The sequence below is a fragment of the Microcaecilia unicolor genome, chromosome 6 (genome assembly GCF_901765095.1).
Source record: "Microcaecilia unicolor chromosome 6, aMicUni1.1, whole genome shotgun sequence".
Lineage (NCBI taxonomy): Eukaryota > Metazoa > Chordata > Amphibia > Gymnophiona > Siphonopidae > Microcaecilia > Microcaecilia unicolor.
The window spans coordinates 115,100,849-115,124,803 of record NC_044036.1 but is presented as its reverse complement, the minus strand read 5'-3'; the positions used below and the strand labels follow the sequence as shown (position 1 = coordinate 115,124,803).

Sequence of the window (23,955 nt, the reverse complement as noted above, 5' to 3'; positions counted from 1 at the left end):
GCTAAAGTATTTTTCACTGTATTTGTGCTTTAGGCAATTGCTTTTCCTTATTTGGTAGTTTATTCTCTAAAGAATTTTTTTCTCTTGTTTTGCAAATTCTGTTGCTTCCTTTTTCACATGTGTAGGTAGATTCTCAGTGATTCATTCTATCAGAATGCTTGTCCAAGTTTATGAACAGAAACCTATTCTGGCCTTTCATAATTCAGAACTCTTAGTATTTGAGTCTGTTGGGGCTGTTAAATATGCCTGGAGTTCTATGAAACTTACTCTTTATATTATGGTCTCTAGTCTTTGTTTCCATGTGTGCCCTCTTATTGCCTTTCTGTTCTATCACCACGATGTTAGAGTCCAGATGATTGACTACCATATATACTCAAATATAAGCCTATCCAAGTATAAGCCAAGTTAATAATTTTCCCCGAAAAAGGGGGGGAAACTGTTAACTCGGGTATAAGCCAAGGGGTTTATATTCACATATACCAGTAATCTTTCCTCCCCTGTAGTGTCCTGCATTTCTCCCTTTCCCTTTCCCCTTTGGTGTGCAGCATTTTTGTCCTCTTACCGTTCCCTCCTGCCAGTGACTGCCAGTTCTCTCCCTCTCTCACCCCCTCCCCCGCAAGATCAGCATTGCAGGAACCTCTTCAGCATGCACAGGTGCTCGACCTTACTGTGTCAACGATGGCAGCAGAAGCCAGGAGAGAACAGTATGCCGGGGGGGGGGGGGAGGAGGAGAATGAGAGAAGGCGCCGAGACCCCAATTTAAGGGCTTTTGGGGGGCAAAACTTTGGCTAATCTATTGCCTTCTATTACAGTGAACAGCTTACAGAGTGTGGATAGGCAAGCTATTGCTTAGTAGATTTTGAGGGCATTACTTGGGTCTTTCTTTGGAAGGAGGAATGTTCTTCTTATTATAGTTTATGTAATACTCTATTAAAATGGGTATTATTGAAACTGGAATCTGCAAGAACTCTCCAGAGTCTCTGGGGGAGGGGAGAGGGAGATGTGTTTGTGGGTGTATGGAGATCCAGCCCAGGGGTGTGTTTAATGAATAAGTGGGCGAAGGAAATTGTTATTAGATTGGGGGAGGTATCAAGGAATATGATAAATATGAGTGTTGAATTGTTTGTGGGGTCTTTGGGTATCTGTTCCCCCACTGGGACCCTAGGAATAGAGGGGGTTCTGGACAAGCAGAATAAACTAAGCCTGGAGTAGTTGTTGTACTTGCAGTGACAGCTGAGAAGAAGTGTGGAGCTCTGGGTAGATAAGGGGAATGCATCCTGGAAGCAAGGACTAGAACAGGGAAAGCTTGTTCAAGGCCAGGGTATAACTCTGCGAAGCGCATCACTGGAAGAAAGACAGCCTGGAGGGTTTGTGCCTGAAGGAGACTTGGATAGTGATCGGAAGCAATAGGAGCAGCCTTGGATTACTATTTGCCCAAAGGGATGGGTAGAGGACAGGTGGAACTTTACTTATATAAATAAACTGCTACATGAATCCAGTTGGAAAGTGAGTTGGGATTATAATACATGATCTCAATAAACAGGTGAGTTTTCTGAGATAAATACAGGACTGTACAGATGGAGTTATAATATGGTTTCCCTGCTGGTTGCAGAAAATTCAGTAAAGTTGAGCTTGCATTAAAAAACCCAAATCCTTGGAGTACAGTGTGGTTCTCTGGAGCAGAAGTGAGGACGCTTGCTCCCCTGGACTGACAGAGTACCTTTGAAAAGCCCAACGGTATACCCCATTGCTCCAGATCTCTATTCTGGCTCCTGGCCCAGCTCAAAAGGTGGTATCTGTGACTGATTGAAATGGAGAGACTGAGTGGTGAATCTGGAGAGAGAAAATTTTGGTTTGTGGCCTGGGTCGGAGCTCGGGTTGCCCCTGGACTCCAAGGGAATAAGCTAATGCCAGAGGTGCATACCACTTTAACTGAACAGGACAAAGTAGTATACAGTCTAAGGTTAAAAATGAAAACAACTCCTATGCTTGATAGGAAAGCTGAAAAATACACATCAATAAGACAAACAACAACTCGGCAATCAAGAACATTTAATTTACAGGCAAATCAATTAAATCATAAACATAATTCCAGGGAACCTTATCCCCCTTGAGCTGCACACATCCCCTCAAAAGCCTTTTTAAACAAACAAGTTTTAACTAAGGATTTAAACTTAGAATAAGACAGCTCAGTCCAGATGTACAAATGAAGACTGTTCCAGGTAGCAGGTGCAAAAAAAATGCATAATGTATATTTGATTCAAATGTGGCCCAGGGGCGTGGCCAGACAACAGATTCTGGGTGGGCCTAGGCAAGAAGTGGGTGGGCACCAAGTGTTCTTCACCACCACCAAAAAAATATCTCAGCTGGCGAGAAAATGCTTCTTTCCACCTTGGCTTACCATGAAAGGGAAGTCTTCAGCTGATAGAGCTCGAGATCTCCACCAGCTACCACTAAGCATATGCTACTGTTGGGTGGGCCTGAACCCTAAGTGGGTGGGCCCTGGCCCACCCAGGCCCACCTGTGGCTACGCCACTAGCTAATCTTGAGCATGGAAGCACCAATCTATAATCATTTAATGAGCACAGCACCAGTAGAGGACAGCATGGAATAGTAAGTGACCCTAAATATTGGGGAATGCCCATATCCATACGAAGAGCTTGGAATGTTGGCATCAGCAATTTGAACTGTACTTTATAAAGGTTTTAGCCTTGTTGTTCTTACTTATCATGTATTTCACTTTGTTGTCAGGTTGAATATAACTAGTCTTTCTTCAGCATGCATGTCCAACTCTACATAGGCAAGGAGCTCAGGGCCCCCTTTTACTAAGCCGCGTAGGCACCTACACGCGCCAAAATGGACTTACTACCCGACTACCGTGTGGCTCTTATGGTAATTTCATTTTTGGCGCGCATCTGAAAAATATTTTTTATTTTCGGACGCGCGTAGCGGACACGCGCAGGTCCTTACCACTCAAATTCTTTACCGCTAGGTCTATGGCTGGCAGTAAGGTCAGAGACCCAAAATGGACGCACAGCAATTTTGATTTTGCCACACATCCATTTTTGGGAAAAAATTAAAAAGAGGCCTTTTTTACAGGCATGCTGAAAAATGATTCTGCGCACGCCCAAAACCCGAGCCTGCACTACCGCAAGCCACTTTTCAGCACACCTTTGTAAAAAGACCTCTCAGTGACCAGCTCTTCTATCTCATAGTGTCTGGTTCTTAGCTCGTCTTAAGTTTCATTTTCTTCCTGTGTAGCACTACCCTCATTCACTGGTGTATCTTCCATTTGTTTTGGCTGTTCTGGCACCTTTCTTCTGGCCATCATCTCCTTTTCCTCTTATTATTTCTCCTTCTGCATCATTTTTCAGTTGTAATATGATAGTTTCATATTATGTTCTCTACTTGGCGATCTTAAATTTGCAAAAGTTGCTTTTCCAGCTTTTTCTTTGATAACTTTGCAATTTTCTTCTCATTTTTGGGAAACTCTCTTTGTATACCTTCCAGATTTAAATACAGGGTTTGAAGCATAATAATAGCAGTACATTATTTTCTTTTTATCTTCAGAGATCCATCTAATTGTTTCATTAGTTTCTGTGGTCCATCTCCTGCAATAGTGGGTCCATGAACAAGCTCACCGAGGCCCATAACTGAAGCAGACTTGTGAATTTCTCTTGAAGATAGAGACTAATTGGTACCACCATCGTTAGCACAATTGCTGAGGCTAAGGATGGGCATCTTTTTTTATCCTGGGCATCATGTAGCGAGTTAGAACTTTTCTCTTTTTTTTCATATTGCATCTAATTGCTGTTCCTACATCCAACACAGACATCCCATCCGCAGACAAACTGGCTACCTACTCCAAGGACAAAATAACAAAATTACGCAGCACTCTTCCTCATCACAACACCGACATCGAAAACTTCTTCGACGACCTAGACCTAATCCCGGGTGGATACCCAGCTGACCGTATCTGGTCTACATTCAATCTACTCACCACTGAATCAGTTACACAAGTGACTCATAGATTCGCTAACACCCACTGCAAACTGGACATATATCCCAGTCATCTACTTAAATCTGCCCCCAGCCAATTCATAGAAGACCCCACATCCCACCTAAACTTCATGCTACAACAAGGTTTCTTCCCCGAGGAATATGGTAACATCCTACTTACCCCAATACCAAAAGACACTAAGAAAAAAAAACAAACGACCTCACCAACTACCGCCCAGTTGCGTCCATCCCTCTAGTAGTAAAATTGATGGAGAGCTTTGTGACCAAATAGCTTACGGAATACCTGGACAATCACTCAATACTACACGACTCATAATCAGGATTCCACTCCCACCATAGTACCAAAACTGTCCTAGTCACTCTCCTGGCCAAATTCAAACAGGAAATAGCCATAGGTTGTATATATTAAAACTGACAAAATGGAGTCACAAATATAAAATGGACTCCAGAAGTGCAGCTGGAATAGCTGACACTGAAAATCTGACATTATAATAACCTTTATCAAGAATGTACTGAGAGTCCTGAGGAAGAAGGGGGTAGAGGAACAGTATGTCTACAGCATGACCATGAGTTGAAAGTAAGAACAAAGGTTGGCAAGACATGTGAAACTTGTGTCTGATAGTACTGCAGAAGGGAAAAAAAGGGGAGAGAAAGTTAGACGCCAGATGGCTTGAGATAAATTAGTAAAGAGCTAAATAACATGTAAGGGATGTGTGATGATGCCAGAATTATGTGTATATAAGAAAGGAGATATTTGTATTAGTAAGCAACTTCATCTCTGTAACTGATGAGATTGTTTCTCCGTACTTGCTTCCTATGTAATATTCTTGCATAGCTCTGTCATGGAATTGACAGTTGAATAAAAAGAAAAAATTATACAACTTTTCTGCTTTCATTTTTTATTCTTTTTTGGTGAAAATACTCAGTAAACAGTTTAAACGAGGAGGTTTAAACAATTGGCGACCTGCGCGGCAGGACCGTGCACGCACAGCCATTATTTTTTTTTTTGGTTCGGTTTTTGCTTTAAGGTGTCCCGATCTTACGATACTGGCCAGCTCGTGAGAGGTCCACTGCAATTTTCCGATACCTACGGATGTTGATTGATCAACGGTGCATCGGTCTTACGATACTGATCAGCTCGTGAGAGGTGCTCTGCAATCTTCTGATACCAACGGACGGTGAGTATAAAATAGTGACGTCATTCTTAACTCATTTCTTCACGTTTTAACGCTGCTTTCTTTCTTCCCGCTTTTTTGTTTATATTTTCTTTTGTTGTTTATTATTGGATATTATTTACAATATTATTGTACTTGCTGTAAAATGGCTAATATTAACATTGATATAGAGGTGCCTCCACCGGATTCTGAATCCAAATACACTTTATTTGTAGATAGTTCTAGTACTTTTACTCCTTTGCAACATGTTATAGCCGCTTTTCCTTTTGATGAAAAGCGCATTAAAGATTTGCACAAAAAATGGTTAACATATAGCAAGAAACATCCATTTCTAGGTTGGCCAGAGCATGGCTCCTTTGAAAAACCTATATTATTACAGTTACTTAATCATATCCGCGATAATAAGACTAAGGATTCCTTAAAAAAGCATTTGCATGTTTGGAATCTATTTACACTAACTGCTGACATGTGGCGCTATGATAAACGGCAATGCCAAGACAAAGCTTTTGTGGCAGAGCGAGAAAGAGAAAGGCAGGGGATCTCCCCTCTTCAATCTGTTACTCCATCCGCACCACCTCCATATGAGGGTGCTGATCATTTGGACACACCAGGTATATATCCAAATTTAAAAGGTTTATCTCAAATACAAGCTGAAGCCACGGTTGCCGATAGGACAGCTGCGGGTTATGAACCTTGGGGGTCTAAACCAAAACCCAAGCCTAAACACCCAAAGCAGATTGTCATAGAAACAGATTGTTCTGATAATGACACTGATTCAGACCATGACACTGATAGCGACGATAAAGCCCGAACATCCATTCCCAAGACAAGGAAACAGGATAAGAAAAGTAAAAATAGGAAGAGAGCGGATGTTGAAATGCAGGGCACGTTTACAATGAAAGGGAATGTGGAAATATTAAAGGAACAAGGCAAAGAAAGGGAGGAACTACGAGACCCGGTTACAAGACCCAAAACTAATAAGAAAACAGAGGATAAGGAGAAGGGAAAGATTCCAGGGGAAGATACAATTGAACGGTGGTCAGCAGATAAGGATTGTCTTTTTAAAGGATTAATGTTTCGCATACCCACGACGTATAAAAATCGCTTTGGATATGCATTCTGGGATAATGTAGTTCAAACTTTTTCAGAAGAAAATACCCGATTGCCAATCGATGCTAAAGGACCAACTAGTTTAGCTGACGTCGATAGGCTAATTAATAAAGTCCAGACCAAAGGAACCGAATGGTCAAATCAGACAGAAATATTAGAAGGACTTAATTTATGGAGAGGTTTATTGCAGGCTGAAATATCAGAGCAGGATAAAACTGAAGTAAACAAAGAACAATCTATGGCTAAGAGTGCGTATCCTATATTCACACGCACCGATCCCTTAGGACAGAGACTCGAAGTCTATAAGCCATATAACCCAGTTGATATCAGTACCATGATTAATAAATTACCCAATATTCAGAAAGGGGCACGAATTTGGTTAGAACAGATGGATACATTAACAGCGGGGACACAATTAGCAGTTGGTGATTTTAAAGCATTTTGTTCTGCTGCAGGCGTTAGTTTGGCACAACTTGCCGTGCAGGCACAGAACCCTGCAATATTGAACCACACCCAAGATGGTGCAGCCTTAGTAGGAAATGCTAGGCGAGAGTTGACAGCTGCATTACAAATTATGTACCCCACTGAGATAGACTTTTCCGCTATTACTACTACCAAATGGAACGGAAAGGAAGACTTTACTACTCACTTGATGAGATGCATGCAGATTTATAAAGCTCAGACCGGAGACGACCCTGACGTTGCTCCTGCCTCCGCTATTTTTCTGCATTTGTTTTTAGTGACATTGCCCACGAATATGAGAAAGAATCTAGATAATGTGGTAGCTTTAGCAACAAAGCCATGGCCTGAAATTCGAGCTACATTGTTACATTTCAGTACCATACATATAAAAATGTTAGAAACACCAGCAAAGGAACAACAAAAATTATCAGATAAGTTGGTGGCTATGCAGATAAAAGAGATAGAGGATAAGAAAACACAACTACCCACTAAGGTGCAGCAACCTATTTACTATATGATACCTCCAGGCCAAAATCAAAGTCAAGCTTATCCTCCGGCACCATACCAACAGGGATATCAACAACCTTATAATCAATTTAATCGGGGTAGAGGTATGGGCAGAGGTCGAGGAGGAAGAGGAAGGGGTTTTAGTCAGCCCTCTCCCAACAGACGAGCAAATGTTCAATGCTGGGTTTGTCAAAATTTGGGACATTATGCGAATGAATGTCCAGCCAGACAGCCAGCATTTCCATTAGTGTCCAATTCTAATAGTCAGGTTCAGCAGTCACCACAGATGCCCCAGAATTTAGGACAAATGATGGGGTCTCACAATCCATTTGTGCAGAGGCAGAGTATGATACCAGAGCCTCAGAATCAGCAAAACATACCACTCCAACAATTCCCTTTGTGGGAACAGGAGAAAAATGAGGAGGATGCCTATTGACTAACCGAAGAGGGGAATAGCGATTTTACCTTTTCTTTAACTAATCAAGAACCTTTTATCACCCTTTTCATAGGTCCTGAGAAAGTGCCTATGTCCTTTTTAATTGATACCGGAGCCACTAGATCAGTACTGAGTACTAGAGTTAGGGGTGTACCCTTAAGCAAAAAGATAGATACATTAGTAGGATTTGAAGGAAAAAAGCAGGATAAGCGTGTTACTGTACCCACTGAAGTAACTTTAAAAGCATTTGGGCCTAATAAGGTAGAAATGAGCAGGAGAGGAGTCATTGATTTTGTGATGGCAGAAAATTGTCCCGTAAATTTATGTGGCCGAGATCTGCTCTCACAATTAGGACTCACCTTAAAGTTTCCAAAATGTAAACAGAGTTTGTTGATTTCGGTCTTACAAGACACTTTCTATATTGATGAGGATGATGAGGGTATACAGGTGATGCAAAGATTACCAGCAGATTTATGGAGCACACCTGATGATCCCTATGGATTAGCTAAAATGGAGCCCCATGTGATTCGCCTTAAACATGAGGTTGATGGCCCAGTGTGGCCGCCATACCCTATCAAACCACAATTATTACCTCAGACCTTGTTACATATTGAGAAGTTGTTGAAACATAATATCATAGAACCATCAACTTCACCGTATAATACACCTCTTTTTCCAGTCCCTAAACCAAATGGTGATGTAAGAATTGTTCATGATTTACGAGGTTTAAATGACCTAGTAAAAGCTCAGTTCCCAGTCTGTCCAAATCCAATGACGCTATTACAATCACAGCCTATACATGCATTTAACTCAGTTATAGATTTGTCAAATGCTTTCTTCGCTATCCCCCTCGCAGAGGAATCACGAGATTTAACTTCATTTACTTTAGAAAATAAAGCATATCGCTGGACAAGAATGCCACAGGGGTATACTGAAAGTCCGTCAGTTTTCTTTAAGCAAATAATGGAAGATTTGAAATCATTCAAACAGTTATTGCCTGACACTGTGTCTCTCTTTGTATATGTCGATGACATATTATTATCTGCATCCACAAGGGAGGATTGTTTGTCATGGACAGTGGCATTGTTTGAACAGTTGCTTTTAAAGGGATATAAGTGTAATCGAAATAAGTGCTTTGTGTGCAAGAAGGAGGTTACCTTCTTAGGACAAACAGTTTCAAGTGCAGCTAAGGTTATAACACGAGAAGCCTTGAGAGAGATCTTAAAGTCTCCTTTACCAAAAACACTTACACAATTAAGAGGATTGTTGGGTTCTCTTAATTACTGTAGGCAATGGATTCCTAATTATTCTCAATTAATTAGCCCATTGTATCGCCATTTGCGTGTACCGGCTGGTACGCCGCACAAGACTCATATACAGCTTACTCAGAGTGATATTGTCATTATACAATTGTTGGTGAAGCATCTAGTATCATATAATCCGTTAACCACGGTAGACCCCAAAGAAGAGATACATTTATGGATTAAAGATATGGGCACTACTTGGGCAGCAATGGTAAATCAACAAGACACTTTTGTGTCACCTGTATCATTTTTATCAGGAACCTTTAGTCCAGTAGAAAGAGGGATGGAGACCATTCCCCGTTTCCTGGTAGCCGCAGTTGCGGCTGTTGAGAAATGGAGAGCGGTTATGCCTTTTGGCCCTATTATTATTCATTCTGACCATACCATCCACAACTTGCTGTCTACTAGCCAAGTGGCATTAACTAGTACGAGATTCGGTAAGTATCAGGCTATATTAATAGGACAAGATGTTCGTACTCAGCCATTGAATAAGGAAAATATTAAACGAATGGATGCATTGTTCCAATTAGAACAAGAGACTCAGGAACACCTAGATGGGTTAAAAGACATCCCAGTCTTTCGATTACTCATCTTTGAGCCTCTTAGTGGAAAGGGAGACATTTGGTTTACTGATGGAGCACAAACAGGCGAGCATGCTTCATTTTCAGCACTTAAGGTTCAGTTAAATCAAGGAAACACTGAAATCTGTAAAAAGATTCAAAAACGATTACCAGCAGGCACAACAGCTCAAGAAGCAGAACTAACAGCAGTATTAGAAGCTGTGAGACAATTAGGGACAGAAAAGAAAGGGACTATATATACTGATAGTTCATATGTAGTTAGTTCATTGCAATATCATTTGTTAAAATGGAAAAGAAGGGGATTTTTGACAGCAGATGGAAAGCCCCTGAAACATGAAAGTTTGTGGGAACAATTGTTAAATTGTTTGAGTGATAGAGAAGGAAAGGGACTACATACTGCCATTGTTTGGGTACCAGCTCATACAGGAGAACAGACATTTGAAGCAAAAGGGAATGATCTAGCTGATAAGGCAGCTAAAGAGGTACTTTCTACCATGATAGTTACCCGTGCTCATATACAGTGCACTGATACACCATATCCACCAGATGTCTCACAACCCCGAGAAAAACCAACCGAGACTGAAAAATTGAAATGGCAAAATTTAGATTGTAAAATGAATCTTGATAGAAGTAAATGGATACATCCTAGTGGGAAAATATGTATGTCTACTTCAGAATTAATTAATAACTTCTATAATTGGCATGTTACATTACATTTACCAGCTTTTGACATGAGTAAAGCAATGGAAGTCTCATTTTGGCATCCTAATATGCTTTCTTATGCCACAAGAGTTGTACTAAATTGTGTAGTTTGTTCCAAAAATATAGTGCACAGGGGACCAGTTATTTCTCCTGGATCAATCCCAATACCGACGGGACCTGGAGTAGAATGGCATGTGGATTTCACAGATATGGTAATACCGGTAAAAGGTAAAAGGTATCTCTTGGTCTGGGTGGACGCTTTTACAAAATGGGTAGAAGCATTCCCTTGTAAAAAGGAAAATGCACAAGTAGTAATTGAAACTTTTTTGCAGAGAATATTGCCAGCACATGGCTGTCCTCAGAAACTTGTTACAGATAATGGTAGTCATTTTGTCAACGCTTTGGTCAAAGATATGACTGAATTGTGTGGGATACTGCACCGAAGGGTGGCAGTGTATAGACCTACTTCTAATGGCCTTGTGGAACGATACAATGGTCTCTTAAAAACCAGACTTAGAGTGCTATTACAAGCATTAAGTAATAAAGAGAAAAGATATACTTGGATGGATGTGTTACCATTGGCAATATTTCAATTGAGATCCCATCCCAGTACGAAATTACAGATTTCACCTTTTCAATTGCATACAGGAAGAGATCCAAGAGGGATCCCTGTAAATCCAATAGAGATGACTAATGAAGGAGTGACAGCTTATTGGAAACAAGTTAATCCAATAATTAATTTGACAAGAGATATGGCAATAGCCAAATCAAAAGAAGTGCCTAAAATGACTTTTTGTTCTCATTTTGAAATAGGTCAGAAAGTACTTCGGAAGAATTTCACACACAAAACCTGGAAAGATCCTATCTACGTAGGACCATTTGAGATCAAGGAATTAACTCATACATCAGCAAGATTATCAGACCATACTACCTGGGTACATTTATCTGATATACGTAAGGCTCATGATCTAGGACTACCTGAGGAAATAGAAACCACCATTGTACCTCCAAAGGGCACTGATTAACAACATTATCAGTGTAAAAGGATTATGAAGGCTTTTGTAATCTGTTTGCTGGTAGGACTTACTTATGGACTCAATACATATGTTGAGAGAATTCAACATGCCTCAAAGACTCTTAATCTGACTAACTGTATTGTTTGCACTCCACTTGTCACTTCTGTGACTACCATTCCAGCACATGTTCATCCTTATTCTATGATTAAGTTGCAAGGTATTCATGACTGTTTCAGTAATGGTACCTGCTATTTGGGTCGGGATCATGAGCATAGGCAATATTGGACCAATGTTACTGCTCAACGCCTGCCTTCTTTGTTTGCTCATACTATTCCTACACTAAACTATTGGTGTCTGATAAATTCTAGTTTACTTCAGGGTAAGATGCCTAATGTTTTATGTAATTATACTTATGACATACAATCCCGAAATTGGACTGTGTTACAAGGATCCTATGTCATAAATCAGACTGCAACGTCCATAGCCTGTGCTAACAAAACAACTTGTAATCGGACACTGACAACCTCTTATGTGACCTCTACTAACCTTACTCTCACAAATTTGACTTTCTTTTTTTCATTATGTCAATTTAATGCCTCTTCTATACAAGCCATTACTGCTGTACCTACTGCTTGTTCTTCAGTTAAAGAACCAAATAATCCTATTTTTCTCTTTTCTCAAACCTATGCTTTATATCATAACCTAACTTCTCTACAGTCTTTACGGTTAGGGGATTATTTGTTATGTGATAATATCCTGTACACTTATCTTCCATCATGTTATAAGTTCTGCACTCTTGTTCAACTAAATTTATTTGATTTGATCATTCCATTAAATGACACATCACATAGTTCTAATAGTCAGAGACGACGTAAAAGAGATGTTTCCAGTACCTCCTTTAGTGCTTTGACAGGAGATGATCAAGCTTTACAATTAGCATTAGATTATATTAATAGTACATATCCAATGACCAAGACACGTTTAGATGCCTTGTCAGCCACTGGATGGCTTCCATTTGCAGGATCTGCCATTGCAGCTGAAATGGGTATGTCAATCAGACGCTTACAATCACTATTACATGTTGTAACACATGAATTAGATATAGCTATAACAGCACTTCAAGAGGAGATTGATGACACAGCGAGATATGCAATGCATACACGCATGGCGGTTGATTTTATGTTAGCCCAATCCGGAGGAGTATGCGGCATAGTGAATGATACATCATGTTGTTCAGTTATTAGAAATCAATCAATAATTGTGAAAAATGCAATGCAGCGCATCCTTTCACTGGCAAGAATTGAAGTGAGTGATTATAAGGGAATTTTAGACACATCTTGGTGGGATTCAATAACTGGATGGTTTGGATCCTTGAGCCCCTGGTTGAAGGGTCTGGTGTCATTTGTCACAGTCTTCATAATTGTAATATTGTTGTTACTTTGCCTTATCCCATGCTGTATGAAATTATGTGGGAAAATGATGACAAGGATAACAACTACCACTATGATAACACAGGGGGAACATATTAACATATATCCAGTACATGGACAAACAAAGGAAAGAATGGCATGTAATAAAATCTATTCAAAGATTAACAGTGAATAACACTTGACAGAAACTGTATGCTAGCTATGACGGCCTCTAGAAAGGGAGTAATGAGAAATACTACATCCCTATCGAGCTCAAACATGCTAGACATACTATAGTGTTTGCCTAAATATGTGAACACTGTACACAGTGTTCAAGGGAGGATTGTATATATTAAAACTGACAAAATGGGAACTTCCGGTGACGTCACTGTCCTCGATGGAAGCCTGATTTTGTAGCTCCCGAACAATCCAGCTAAAATAGCGAACTTTAGCAATAAATACGACGTATTTTGAATCTTTCCCGCTGATAGAACCTCGGCCGAAAGGTAGGAAGGGAGCATGACGCAAAAATTAAAGAATTTAGAGGCGAAAAGCGCGATGCGCAGTAGCCAGCGTACATCTAAAACACCCTCGCGCCATGTCTCACCACACCTCGAGGAGGCCTCAGATTTTGAGTCGGAAAGATCGGAAGAAGACACAGGCAGTGTGAGGAAATCGCATTCTGCTCGTTTGTTAATGGATTTAAGAAAGGACTTAGCTCATATGAAAGCGGACATAGTAGAGCGCATTGATAATTTAAGAGGTGAACTTAAAGAAGTAGGTACCCGTATTGAAGATTTAGAAGTGCGGATGGATGAACACGTGGAAGTAGTACAGCAAATGCATCAGCGTGAGGAAGGAATTACAACGCAGATGTCTGAATTGCAATATAAGCTAGACGACATTGAAAATCGCAGTAGACGTAAAAATTTGCGATTTCGCGGGATACCAGAAGGAGAGACCCAGGAAGAGGTCCTGAAAATTGTACAAGAGGTCTGTGGACAACTCCTAGCGGCACAGCCAGAGACGCCTTTACCAGAGGTTGAGAGGGCCCACAGAGCACTGGGTAAACCGCAAACTAACAGACCAAGAGACATTATTGTTCGGTTTTGGAAATTCTCTGAAAAAGAGCAGTTACTTGCCTTGGCACGCCAGCAGAAAGAACTGATGTATAATGATACGTTGATAACAGTATATCAAGATCTATCAGCAAATACGTTGCAATGGCGTAGAGAGATGAAACCAATACTGGGCACTTTGAACAAACATAACATTAAATATCGATGGGCATTCCCATTTGCCCTTTGCTTTGTTATAGCAGGCAAATCACACCGAGCACGCACTGTAGCAGATGCGAAACAACTTCTTCAACTGGCAGGCCTAATGGAGATGGAAGCTGAGGAGACAACAGCGGCTAATAAGGCACGGGATAAAGTTCATCAATGGAAACAAGTCTTCAATAAAGCAAAGAAACCGCGAAAGACGACAACACGATCTGTGACATGATCTGGGACAATACTAAGGTTTTGTTATTCATGATAAGAGTGCACCCAGAGAAGTGAAAGGGAAGATGCACTTGTATTGAATTGGAGGGTCGTATTTCAGGGATGAAGGGAAGTCAGGGAATCGGGCCGGGAGAGAGGCTGTTGACCTTGTTGGGAGTTTAATGTGGGTAAGTGTGGGAAGTTTTCTTTTTTCTGTTTTCTGCATTTCCCACATGGAATACACTGTTGGGGTAGGGGAAGGGGAAGGTGGGTGGGGGGAGTTATTCTTCTTCTATGTCGATAAGAGGGAAAGATTCTATTATAGGTGCTGGTATATGCTGGTATATGCTGTCTTTACTTGAAGGAGTTAAATGTTATCAGATTTAAAAATAATTACCTGGAATGTTAAGGGTTTGAATTCTCCGAGAAAGAGACAGTTGATATACCAAGAGTTAGCCAGATTGCATCCACAGGTGGTAATGTTACAAGAAACACATTTGAAACGAGCGCATGAACATTTGTTTCACCCTGCCTCATATTCAAAAATTTACTTTGCCTCTGATATTGCAAATAGTAAGAAGCGAGGAGTGGCTTTACTCTTTCATGATAGTATACCCATACAAGTTCAGCAAATTAAGAGAGACCCAGCAGGGAGATATCTTCTCATTCGGGGAACGTTGGAATCTAAGGAATATACTTGGGGATCCATATATGGGCCAAATGCAAGCCAAACCTCCTTTTTAAAAACGTTAAAGAGAAATATTAGACCTATAGTAGGAGGCCAACTCATATTGGGAGGTGATTTTAATGTTACCATGGACCCGAACTTAGATCGATCGGGATCTGTCTCCCGAGTGGATAGAACACTGGCGGGTCAGATGGCTACATGGGTGGAAGAGATGGGTCTCTTTGATACATGGAGGGATGGACACCCCCTGGACAGGGATTACTCATTCTACTCCTCAGTACATGCCACATACTCCCGTATAGATTTTCTCTTCCTAGATAAACTACTGGGGGGACAAGTGAAAGACACACAAATTGGAAATATCACTATTTCAGATCATGCTCCTTGTGAGGTACTACTGTCCTTCTCTGGGATAGTAGATGGACAGAAAAGGTGGACCTTTAATAACACTATGCTAAAAAATGAACACATCTGTGCAGATTATGTGAAAATGCTTAAAGAATATTTAAACTTTAATCTGGATTCAGGCCCTTCTATTGCTGTTGTCTGGGATGCTTTGAAAGCGGTATCACGTGGCCACTTTATGACAGTGGCGGGTCACCTTAAGCGACATCGGGAATCGCTGAAGCGGTACTGGAGGGGCAAGATTGAGGAGTTTGAGCTTATCCATAAGCAAACAGGCTCATCTAGGATATATAGATCTCTTCAGGAAGCGAGGCTCCAATTAGACGAGCTGCTTCTTAGAGACCTTGATTTTATTAATGAGAAACTCCGTCTCCATGCATACAATGGAAGAAATAAAATTAATCGTCAACTGGCACTTCGTTTACGTAAACTTAGGATGGATAGAAACATATTCCGGGTTAAAGATAAAAGGGGCACGACTCTTTCCACATCTCAGGCTATCGGGGAGCGATTTAGGGAATTTTATGCTGAATTATATACTAAAGATCCATCTATACAAACTACTGCTATCCAGGCATACCTAGAGGAAATAAATCTTCCAGCTCTGCTCCCGGAGCATTGGAGCAAATTGGAGGCTCCGATAGAGGTTAAGGAGGTACTTAAAGCTATCAAGACTCTGAAGACAGGCAAATCTCCGGGGGTGGATGGATATACTGGAGAATATTACAAAACATTTGCTCCATATCTCGCACCTATATTGACAGAGGTTTTGAATTTTGTTAGGGAAGGAGGGAATTTGCCTCCAACCATGAAGGATGCATGGATAGCAGTTATTCCCAAACCCAATAAGGAGGTAACTGAATGTGCTTCATACCGTCCGATTTCTATATTAAATGTGGATGTACGAATCCTAGCTAAAGTAATGGCCACTAGGTTAGTAGATATTTTACCAACTCTAATACACTCTGATCAGGTAGGCTTTATAATGGGTAGACAAGCCTCTGATAATATTAGGAGGACGATGGATGTCATATACTTGGCGCAACAACAAAAGTCCTCATGCTGTTTGCTAAGTATAGACGCGGAGAAGGCCTTTGACCGGGTGCATTGGTCTTTTTTGCATTCGGTCTTACAAAAGTTTGGGTTTGGACCTATGTTTAGAGGGTTAATACAAGAATTATACACTGCACCTAGGGCATGCGTCAAGATTAATGGTAACTCTTCCCCCTTTTTTGAGTTATCTCGAGGAACTCGTCAGGGTTGCCCTCTTTCCCCCTTATTATTTGCTCTTGTACTGGAACCTTTAGCTCATAATATAAGATCCAATCCTGCAGTCCAAGGATTGAAGGTGGGGAGGTGGGAGTCAAAAATTGCTCTCTTTGCAGATGACATTCTGTTGACCTTAACCTCTCCCTTAACATCTCTACCAGCAGTGTTTGCTGAGATTGAGTCATATAGCCAAGTATCAGGCTTTAAAATTAACTATGCAAAGACTGAGGCCATGGCAGTGGAAATGGAGGAAAGAGACTATCAGACCTGCTGTCAGACTTACCCGCTGACCTGGGTCAAGCAGGGATTGCGGTATTTGGGGGTGGTACTTACCTGTAAATTGAATGACATGAGTGCAGCCAATTATTTGCCCTTAATTAAGGAAATTAGGAGAGATTTAGATAGATGGGACCCATTACATCTCTCGTGGTTTGGGAGAGTGGCAACTGTGAAGATGAATATTCTCCCACGTCTGCTTTATCTATTTCAGTCTATACCACTTCCAATTAATAACCATATGCTTCACTTGCTTCAAACCAGAATAGAGCACTTTATATGGCAGGGTCGTAGGGCTCGTCTCCCTAGGTCCCTTTTATATGCAGCTAGGAAAAGTAAGGGTGGATTAGGGGTACCACACTTGGGGTTATATTACAGAGCTGCCCAAGCGAAAGCTGCGATTGAGTGGTTCCATGAGTCAGACCATAAGCTTTGGATTAGGATAGAGCAGTATATGATACAGAACCCACTAAGGTTGGGACAAATATTGTGGCTGGCGCCTAGATATCGGTGTTTACCTCAACCCTTAAATCCGATCATTCAGTACACCTTCTCTTGTTGGGACAAATTAGAGAGAATGAAAGGATTCTATGAATCACGCCTAACACCCATAGCCTATAATGCAGCATTCCCTCCTGGATGCACATTGTCTCCTTTTATTAAATGGCGGAAAAATAGATTGATATGGTGGGGGCAGTTAATGAAAGATGAGCGCTTCATTACATTTGGGGAGTTGGCTAGTGAATATGACTTACCTCAGCAAGATCAATATGCATATAATCAGATCATTCATTTCCTTCAGACAGCAGGTTTGAAGCGCAAGCTAAGTGGGGAAGTTACATTTTTAGAGCAACTATGTGTAGAAACTGAAGAGTCCAAGGGACTGATCTCCAAGTTATACAGACATTTGAGGGACTCCCTGGGGGTTAGTTGTAGACACCGGGATAAGTGGGAAAGCGAATTGGGAGTGACATATACCCCTGAAGTATGGCAACAGATGGAGCGAGCCTCAGTCCACAGCTCTCGAGCAGTCAATATCCAAGAAAATTGTACAAAAGTAATATATCGGTGGTACCTCACTCCGGCGAGGTTACATCATATGTATCCTGGGACATCGAAATTATGCTGGAGAGGATGTGGGCAGATTGGCACAATGGGACACATTTGGTGGTCCTGTAGAAAAGTACAAGCCTTTTGGAAATCAGTACGAGGCAGGTTGCATGGATGGGTGGAGGGTACCATACCATGGGATCCGGCAGTGTTTTTATTTAATAAACCGATCAGGGGGCTCACTAATCAAGGAAGCCAGCTGGCAAAACACTGCTTCAATGCAGCTCGTTTGCTGATAGCACGGATGTGGAAACAGAATGGATGTCCTTCAATACGGAGATGGTGCAATTTGGTGTGGTACATAAGTAGTATGGAAAAATTAATGGCTAAGGAGAATAAAACCCTAGCAAAATGGGAACAGATTTGGGCACCAGTGACCAAATCGTTATCGTAGACATGGATCTTGGAATCTTCTTTAGGGATGAGACATAGAGAAGAGGGGGGAGGGAGGTGGAGTTCTTTGGGGGCAATGGGGATATATAAAAGGTTTAAATGTTACAAGAAATGTTATTGCTTTTTATGAAAATTGCATTAGGAGTCTTTATGTACTATGCAAATTATTATGAGAGGAACCTGTATGATAAATGTCTGTAAAGTTTTGAGTTGTACTTTGTGGTTTCACTCAATAAAGATTCTTGTTAAAAATTTAAAAAAAAAAAACTGACAAAATGGAGTCACAAATATAAAATGGACTCCAGAAGTGCAGCTGGAATAGCTGACACTGAAAATCTGACATTATAATAACCTTTATCAAGAATGTACTGAGAGTCCTGAGGAAGAAGGGGGTAGAGGAACAGGATGTCTACAGCATGACCATGAGTTGAAAGTAAGAACAAAGGTTGGCAAGACATGTGAAACTTGTGTCTGATAGTACTGCAGAAGGGAAAAAAAGGGGAGAGAAAGTTAGACGCCAGATGGCTTGAGATAAATTAGTAAAGAGCTAAATAACATGTAAGGGATGTGTGATGATGCCAGAATTATGTGTATATAAGAAAGGAGATATTTGTATTAGTAAGCAACTTCATCTCTGTAACTGATGAGATTGTTTCTCCGTACTTGCTTCCTATGTAATATTCTTGCATAGCTCTGTCATGGAATTGACAGTTGAATAAAAAGAAAAAATTATACAACTTTTCTGCTTTCATTTTTTATTCTTTTTTGGTGAAAATACTCAGTAAACAGTTTAAACGAGGAGGTTTAAACAAGGTAAAAGCATACTTCTCCTTCAATTCGACATGATAAACCATAATATACTACTAAGACTCCTTTGCCACTTCGGGATTGTTGGAAACGTACTCAATTGGATCAAAGGCTTTCTAACCACCAGAACATACCAAGTAAAATCAAATTCAAACATATCACCACCGTGGAAAGCAGCCTGTGGAGTACCTCAAGGATCACCAATATCACCAATACTCGTCAACATGATGATGATCCCACTAGCAAAGTCCTTATCCAATCGAGGCCTTAACCCATTCATCTATGCAGATGACGTTACAATCTACATTCCCTTCAGACATGCCTTGACTGAAAAAAACCAATGAAATCAATGATGGCCTGAACATCATGGACTCTTGGACAAACTCATTCCAACTGAAACTGAACACTGAAAAAGCACACTGCCTTATCCTCTCATATCAACATAACAGCTACAAACCCGTAACCATAAACACCCCAGGACACACACTCCCTATTTCAGACAACCTAAAAATACTCGGAGTCACAATCGACCGCAACCTCACTCTCGAGAGCCAAGTAAAAACCGTAATAAAGAAAATGTTCTACTCAATGTGGAAACTCAAACGAATAAAACCTTTCTTCCCGAGGGATACCTTTCGTAAACTAATACAATCAATGGTCCTAAGCCATGCAGATTACTGCAACGGAATCTATGCAGGATGTAAAGAACAACTCATAAAAAACTCTAGACTGCGCAAAACACAACAGCTAGACTGATATATGGTAAAACACAATTCGAAAGTGCAAAACCCCTTCGAGAAAAGCTGCACTGGCTGCCAGTCAAAGAACGGATCATCTTCAAAATCTGCACATTGGTCCACAAAATCATCTACGGCATAGTCCCAGGATATATGACTGACCTCATAGATCTACCAACTAGAAACAGACTCGGATCAGCACGATCATACCTAAACCTACATTACCCAAACTGTAAAGGGCTAAAATACAAAATAACTTATGCATCTAGCTTCTTCTACATAAGCGCACAACTATGGAATGGACTCCCATACGCAGTGAAAACAATACATGGCCACCTAAACTTCAGGAAATCATTAAAAACCCACCTCTTCAAAAAAAGCTTATCCCACCGATCCAACATAAATCCTCACACCCAGCAACACAACATAATCAATGTTCATACTGGACAATTTACTTTCCCTTTCCCCTCAACCCCAGGACGCCCGATTCACTTCTACCACATTTGACCTTAACGCAATCTTGTATTTGTTATCAACCGAAATGGCAAACGCCTTTACGGTACTTTGTAAGCCACATTGAGTCTGCAAATAGGTGGGAAAATGTGGGGTATAAATGTAATAAATAAATAAATAAATAAATAAATATTAGAGGAGCAGTGATCATCTTGCTGAGAACTGGCCGAGATATTATACAGTGAGGTCACCACTTGAACGTATTCAGCAAGAAAACTATACTTTATTCAATTTTTATTTGCCCCTTAGTCCTCTAATCTCATTGTAAAGCAAATTCTAGTAACTGACTGGTCAATATTCATCCAGTTGCCATTAGTGTTTCTTTATAGGCTGGCACCTGCTGGATAAATTGTATGCCAATATTCATTGCTGGCCTCTATCCGGGTACTGACACTGATTATCTGGTCTAGGGTGGCTAGAGTGAGTTACCCAGGTATGATCAATATTCAGAGGTAATACCCAAATAGGTACCCCATTAACTAAGGATACCTTTTTGCTGCTTCTGGACCTCCCTGGCACTCACAGATAATGCTGCAGAGGATTGCCCAGATAATCAGCTTCACTATCCAGGTATATGCTGCTGAATATTCGGGTTTGCCCAGGTTACTGCAAATGAACCTAGCAGGAACTTCTCCTGCCCGGTTAAATCTTTTTCAGTATTGACCCGTTAGTGTATAGAATAAAGTAATTTTTAATTACAATACAGTCTCGATTATCTGACCTTTTCTAATCCAGCATATCCGACAGACCCCCCCCCCCCCCCCCCCCCCCCCCCCCCCACACACACACACACACACACTCCCTCTGGTGATGTCATTGATTCTCTTTCCATTTTTCTAGCATAGCACAGAGGGAAGTTTTGCACCTGAGACAATTTGTTTCAGACCCGGGACCCTGCTTTTACAGCAAAACAGCATCATTGTGACTTGAGACCCTGCTTTTACCATTGTTTTCCATACTGTCTGACTTTTCACTTTTCCGTCAATGGTTCGATCCCATTTATGTTGGCTGATCAAGACTTTACTGTAGTATGTTGTGGAAATGTGGCTTATGAGTCACAACAAATTCATGTGGTAACTAAGCTCTGGTGGCCACCTACCAAAAGGCTCATTATCCCCAAAGCCTGTCCGCTACCGTACTGGGACCCATGATTTCTGTTGCCCCCTCAGGGAATCACCTGACTGCTGTCTGATGGCAGTTTTACATTTGAAAGCATTCTACCTGTACAGACTGGCATCTTGTTTGACCAGTGCCCTGATGGTTGGCATTCAATGCTTTCTGTCCCATTCAACACGTAGCCTTCAGTGCAATGAAAGTTGCAGGTTGATCGATAACTGAAGCTCCTGATGGGGTGTGAACAATTCATCACTCTTGGTGCAGAACTTGACAGCTTACTGCAGGCCATCACTGGAAGTAAATTTAGAAAACAGATGCCGAGTCAATAATTTATAAGGATGCACACAGCACACTGGCTGAATGATTGCCTATGATGATGATCCAAGGCAGTGTGAGCATTAGCAAGTTTTCCCAAAGTAACAGTCAGAAAGATATAGTAACATAGTAAATAGTAACATAGTAGATGATGGCAGAAAAAGACCTGCACGGTCCATCCAGTGTGCCCAACAAGATAAACTCATATGTGCTACTTTTTGTGTATACCTTACCTTGATTTGTATCTGTCATTTTCAGGGCACATGCCATAGAAGTCTGCCCAGCACTAGCCCTGTTTCCCAACCACCAGCCCTGCCTCCCACCACCGGCTCCGCCACCCAATCTCGGCTAAGCTTACATTTATCTCACACTCCCTTTATTATTAGAGTTATCTTTAGACTGAGGCAAGTCCATAACAAAACATGAGGCTTTACAGAGCATAAAAAGAGAGTTGTAACAATCAATTCAAACTGCAAGTCAAGTACCTAGGTATTGATTAGCGCATTCCACTTTATCTTATTTTTAATATTGATATGAAGAAAATGCATATACATGCTTTCCCATTAGTGCTGAAGTGGTCTGTAAGGATATTTATAGGCAGTACCCTAAATAACCTGGTCAGTGGCACATATCCGGATAGTAGGTGCTATCTGGATAAGCATTTTTTAAAATATTGACCTGTAAATTTCTATCTTTCACAAGCTGTATTCTGAACATATTGAAAAAAAAATCTATTTTATTCTTTCACATTGGTGAAAACCCACTGTCTGGCACTGATATTTAGCACAACGAGATGTCCTGTCAGATAACAGTGTGGCACATACCATGGCATGATGAAGGAAGTGCTGTCCAGTTTCCAAACACTGTGCATTCAGCTGCTCCCATTCCATCTCTCACAAAGCCCTCTTCACAAGAAAAGTTGCAGGTAGAGTTATAAGTGAAATCTCCGAAGAAATGAGTGCAGTCCATGAGTCCCTGGGTTGGGGCCTCTAACGCCAGGCATTTCACAGCTGTAATATTAATATATAAACATCCCATCACCACTGGCCTCTGTTGGGCTATTGCACCTTGAGCCTTCATTGTAACATACTTAGAGGGGCATTTTCAAAGAAACGTCTAAGTTGGGATTTGGACGTCTTTGTAAAACATCCAAATCCGGAGGCGGGGAAAAGCGTATTTTTGAAAAAAATCTTTTGTTTCGAAAATACCAAGGACGTCCTTAGATTTGGATGTCTTTGACTTTCGGCGATTTTCGAAACCAAAGACGCACATGCAACTTTATTTGATAATTGACTGCTAATTGGTGTTAACAGCCACTTATTGACTTATGTTGGTGCACCAAGTAGCAGTTATATGCCCAACTGTTCTTAGTAACTGTTCTAGAATTTGCACGTGCAAATTCTATGGCACCCAACTTCTAATGGGACGTGGATATGGGAGGGGCATGGGCAGATCAAGGGTGTGTCTAGGAGTTAAGTGTGCAGGTTATAGAACCCTTGGAGTTACACACCTAACTGCCAACAGTTAAGTGCATAGACTGGACAAATTCAATTTATATCTGTGTGGGGACCATCAAATAATAATGCTTAACAAACCTTCCCAAGCACAGATTCACTTCTATAAAGCTACTACATATTTTTTATATGTTGTGAAGGATCTTCAGAGTTAATGCAACCGTACTGCTTAGTAAACAATTTTCAGGCAGTCAAGTGCAAATTGTCATTGATCCAGTATGGTATTTTTTAAGTGATATATTCTCAGTGCAGCAACATTTTCAAATAGAATTTTTTTAAGTGTCCTTTTCTTAAAAAATAAAAAAAATCTAATAAAGCTAACTTCAGCTTTTCAAAATATATTCAATCACTTAACTAGTAGCAATGAAATGTAGACCAGGAACCTCAACCGGCATGCTAGTTGAATTTCCAGAGAACCTCCACCCATGTCAGTTGTGCTTAGGAAGGTTTGTTAAGCATTATTATGTGAACAGTTAAGCGGAAGCACTTAAACCAGCCTTTGGCATCACATAAGTGCTCACACCTAAAGTTAGGCACAAAACTGCAGACTTACGCTAGTATTCTATAATGGCAGCTTTGCACACAACTGCTGTTATAGAATTCATG

The 23,955-nt window shown here is 40.8% G+C and overlaps 1 protein-coding gene across 1 annotated transcript in view; it reads right to left on the bottom strand.

The window, feature by feature from the left end:
* LOC115472463 (P-selectin-like) overlaps positions 1-23,955 on the bottom strand; it is a 236,269-nt gene that overhangs the window by 25,381 nt on the left and 186,933 nt on the right. Inside the window, exons 26-27 of the mRNA XM_030206753.1 lie at positions 22,660-22,845; positions 21,626-21,811 (exon numbers count right to left, since the gene is read on the bottom strand). Coding sequence (XP_030062613.1) covers positions 21,626-21,811; positions 22,660-22,845 — 372 coding nt within the window. The remainder of the gene's footprint in view (positions 1-21,625; positions 21,812-22,659; positions 22,846-23,955) is intronic.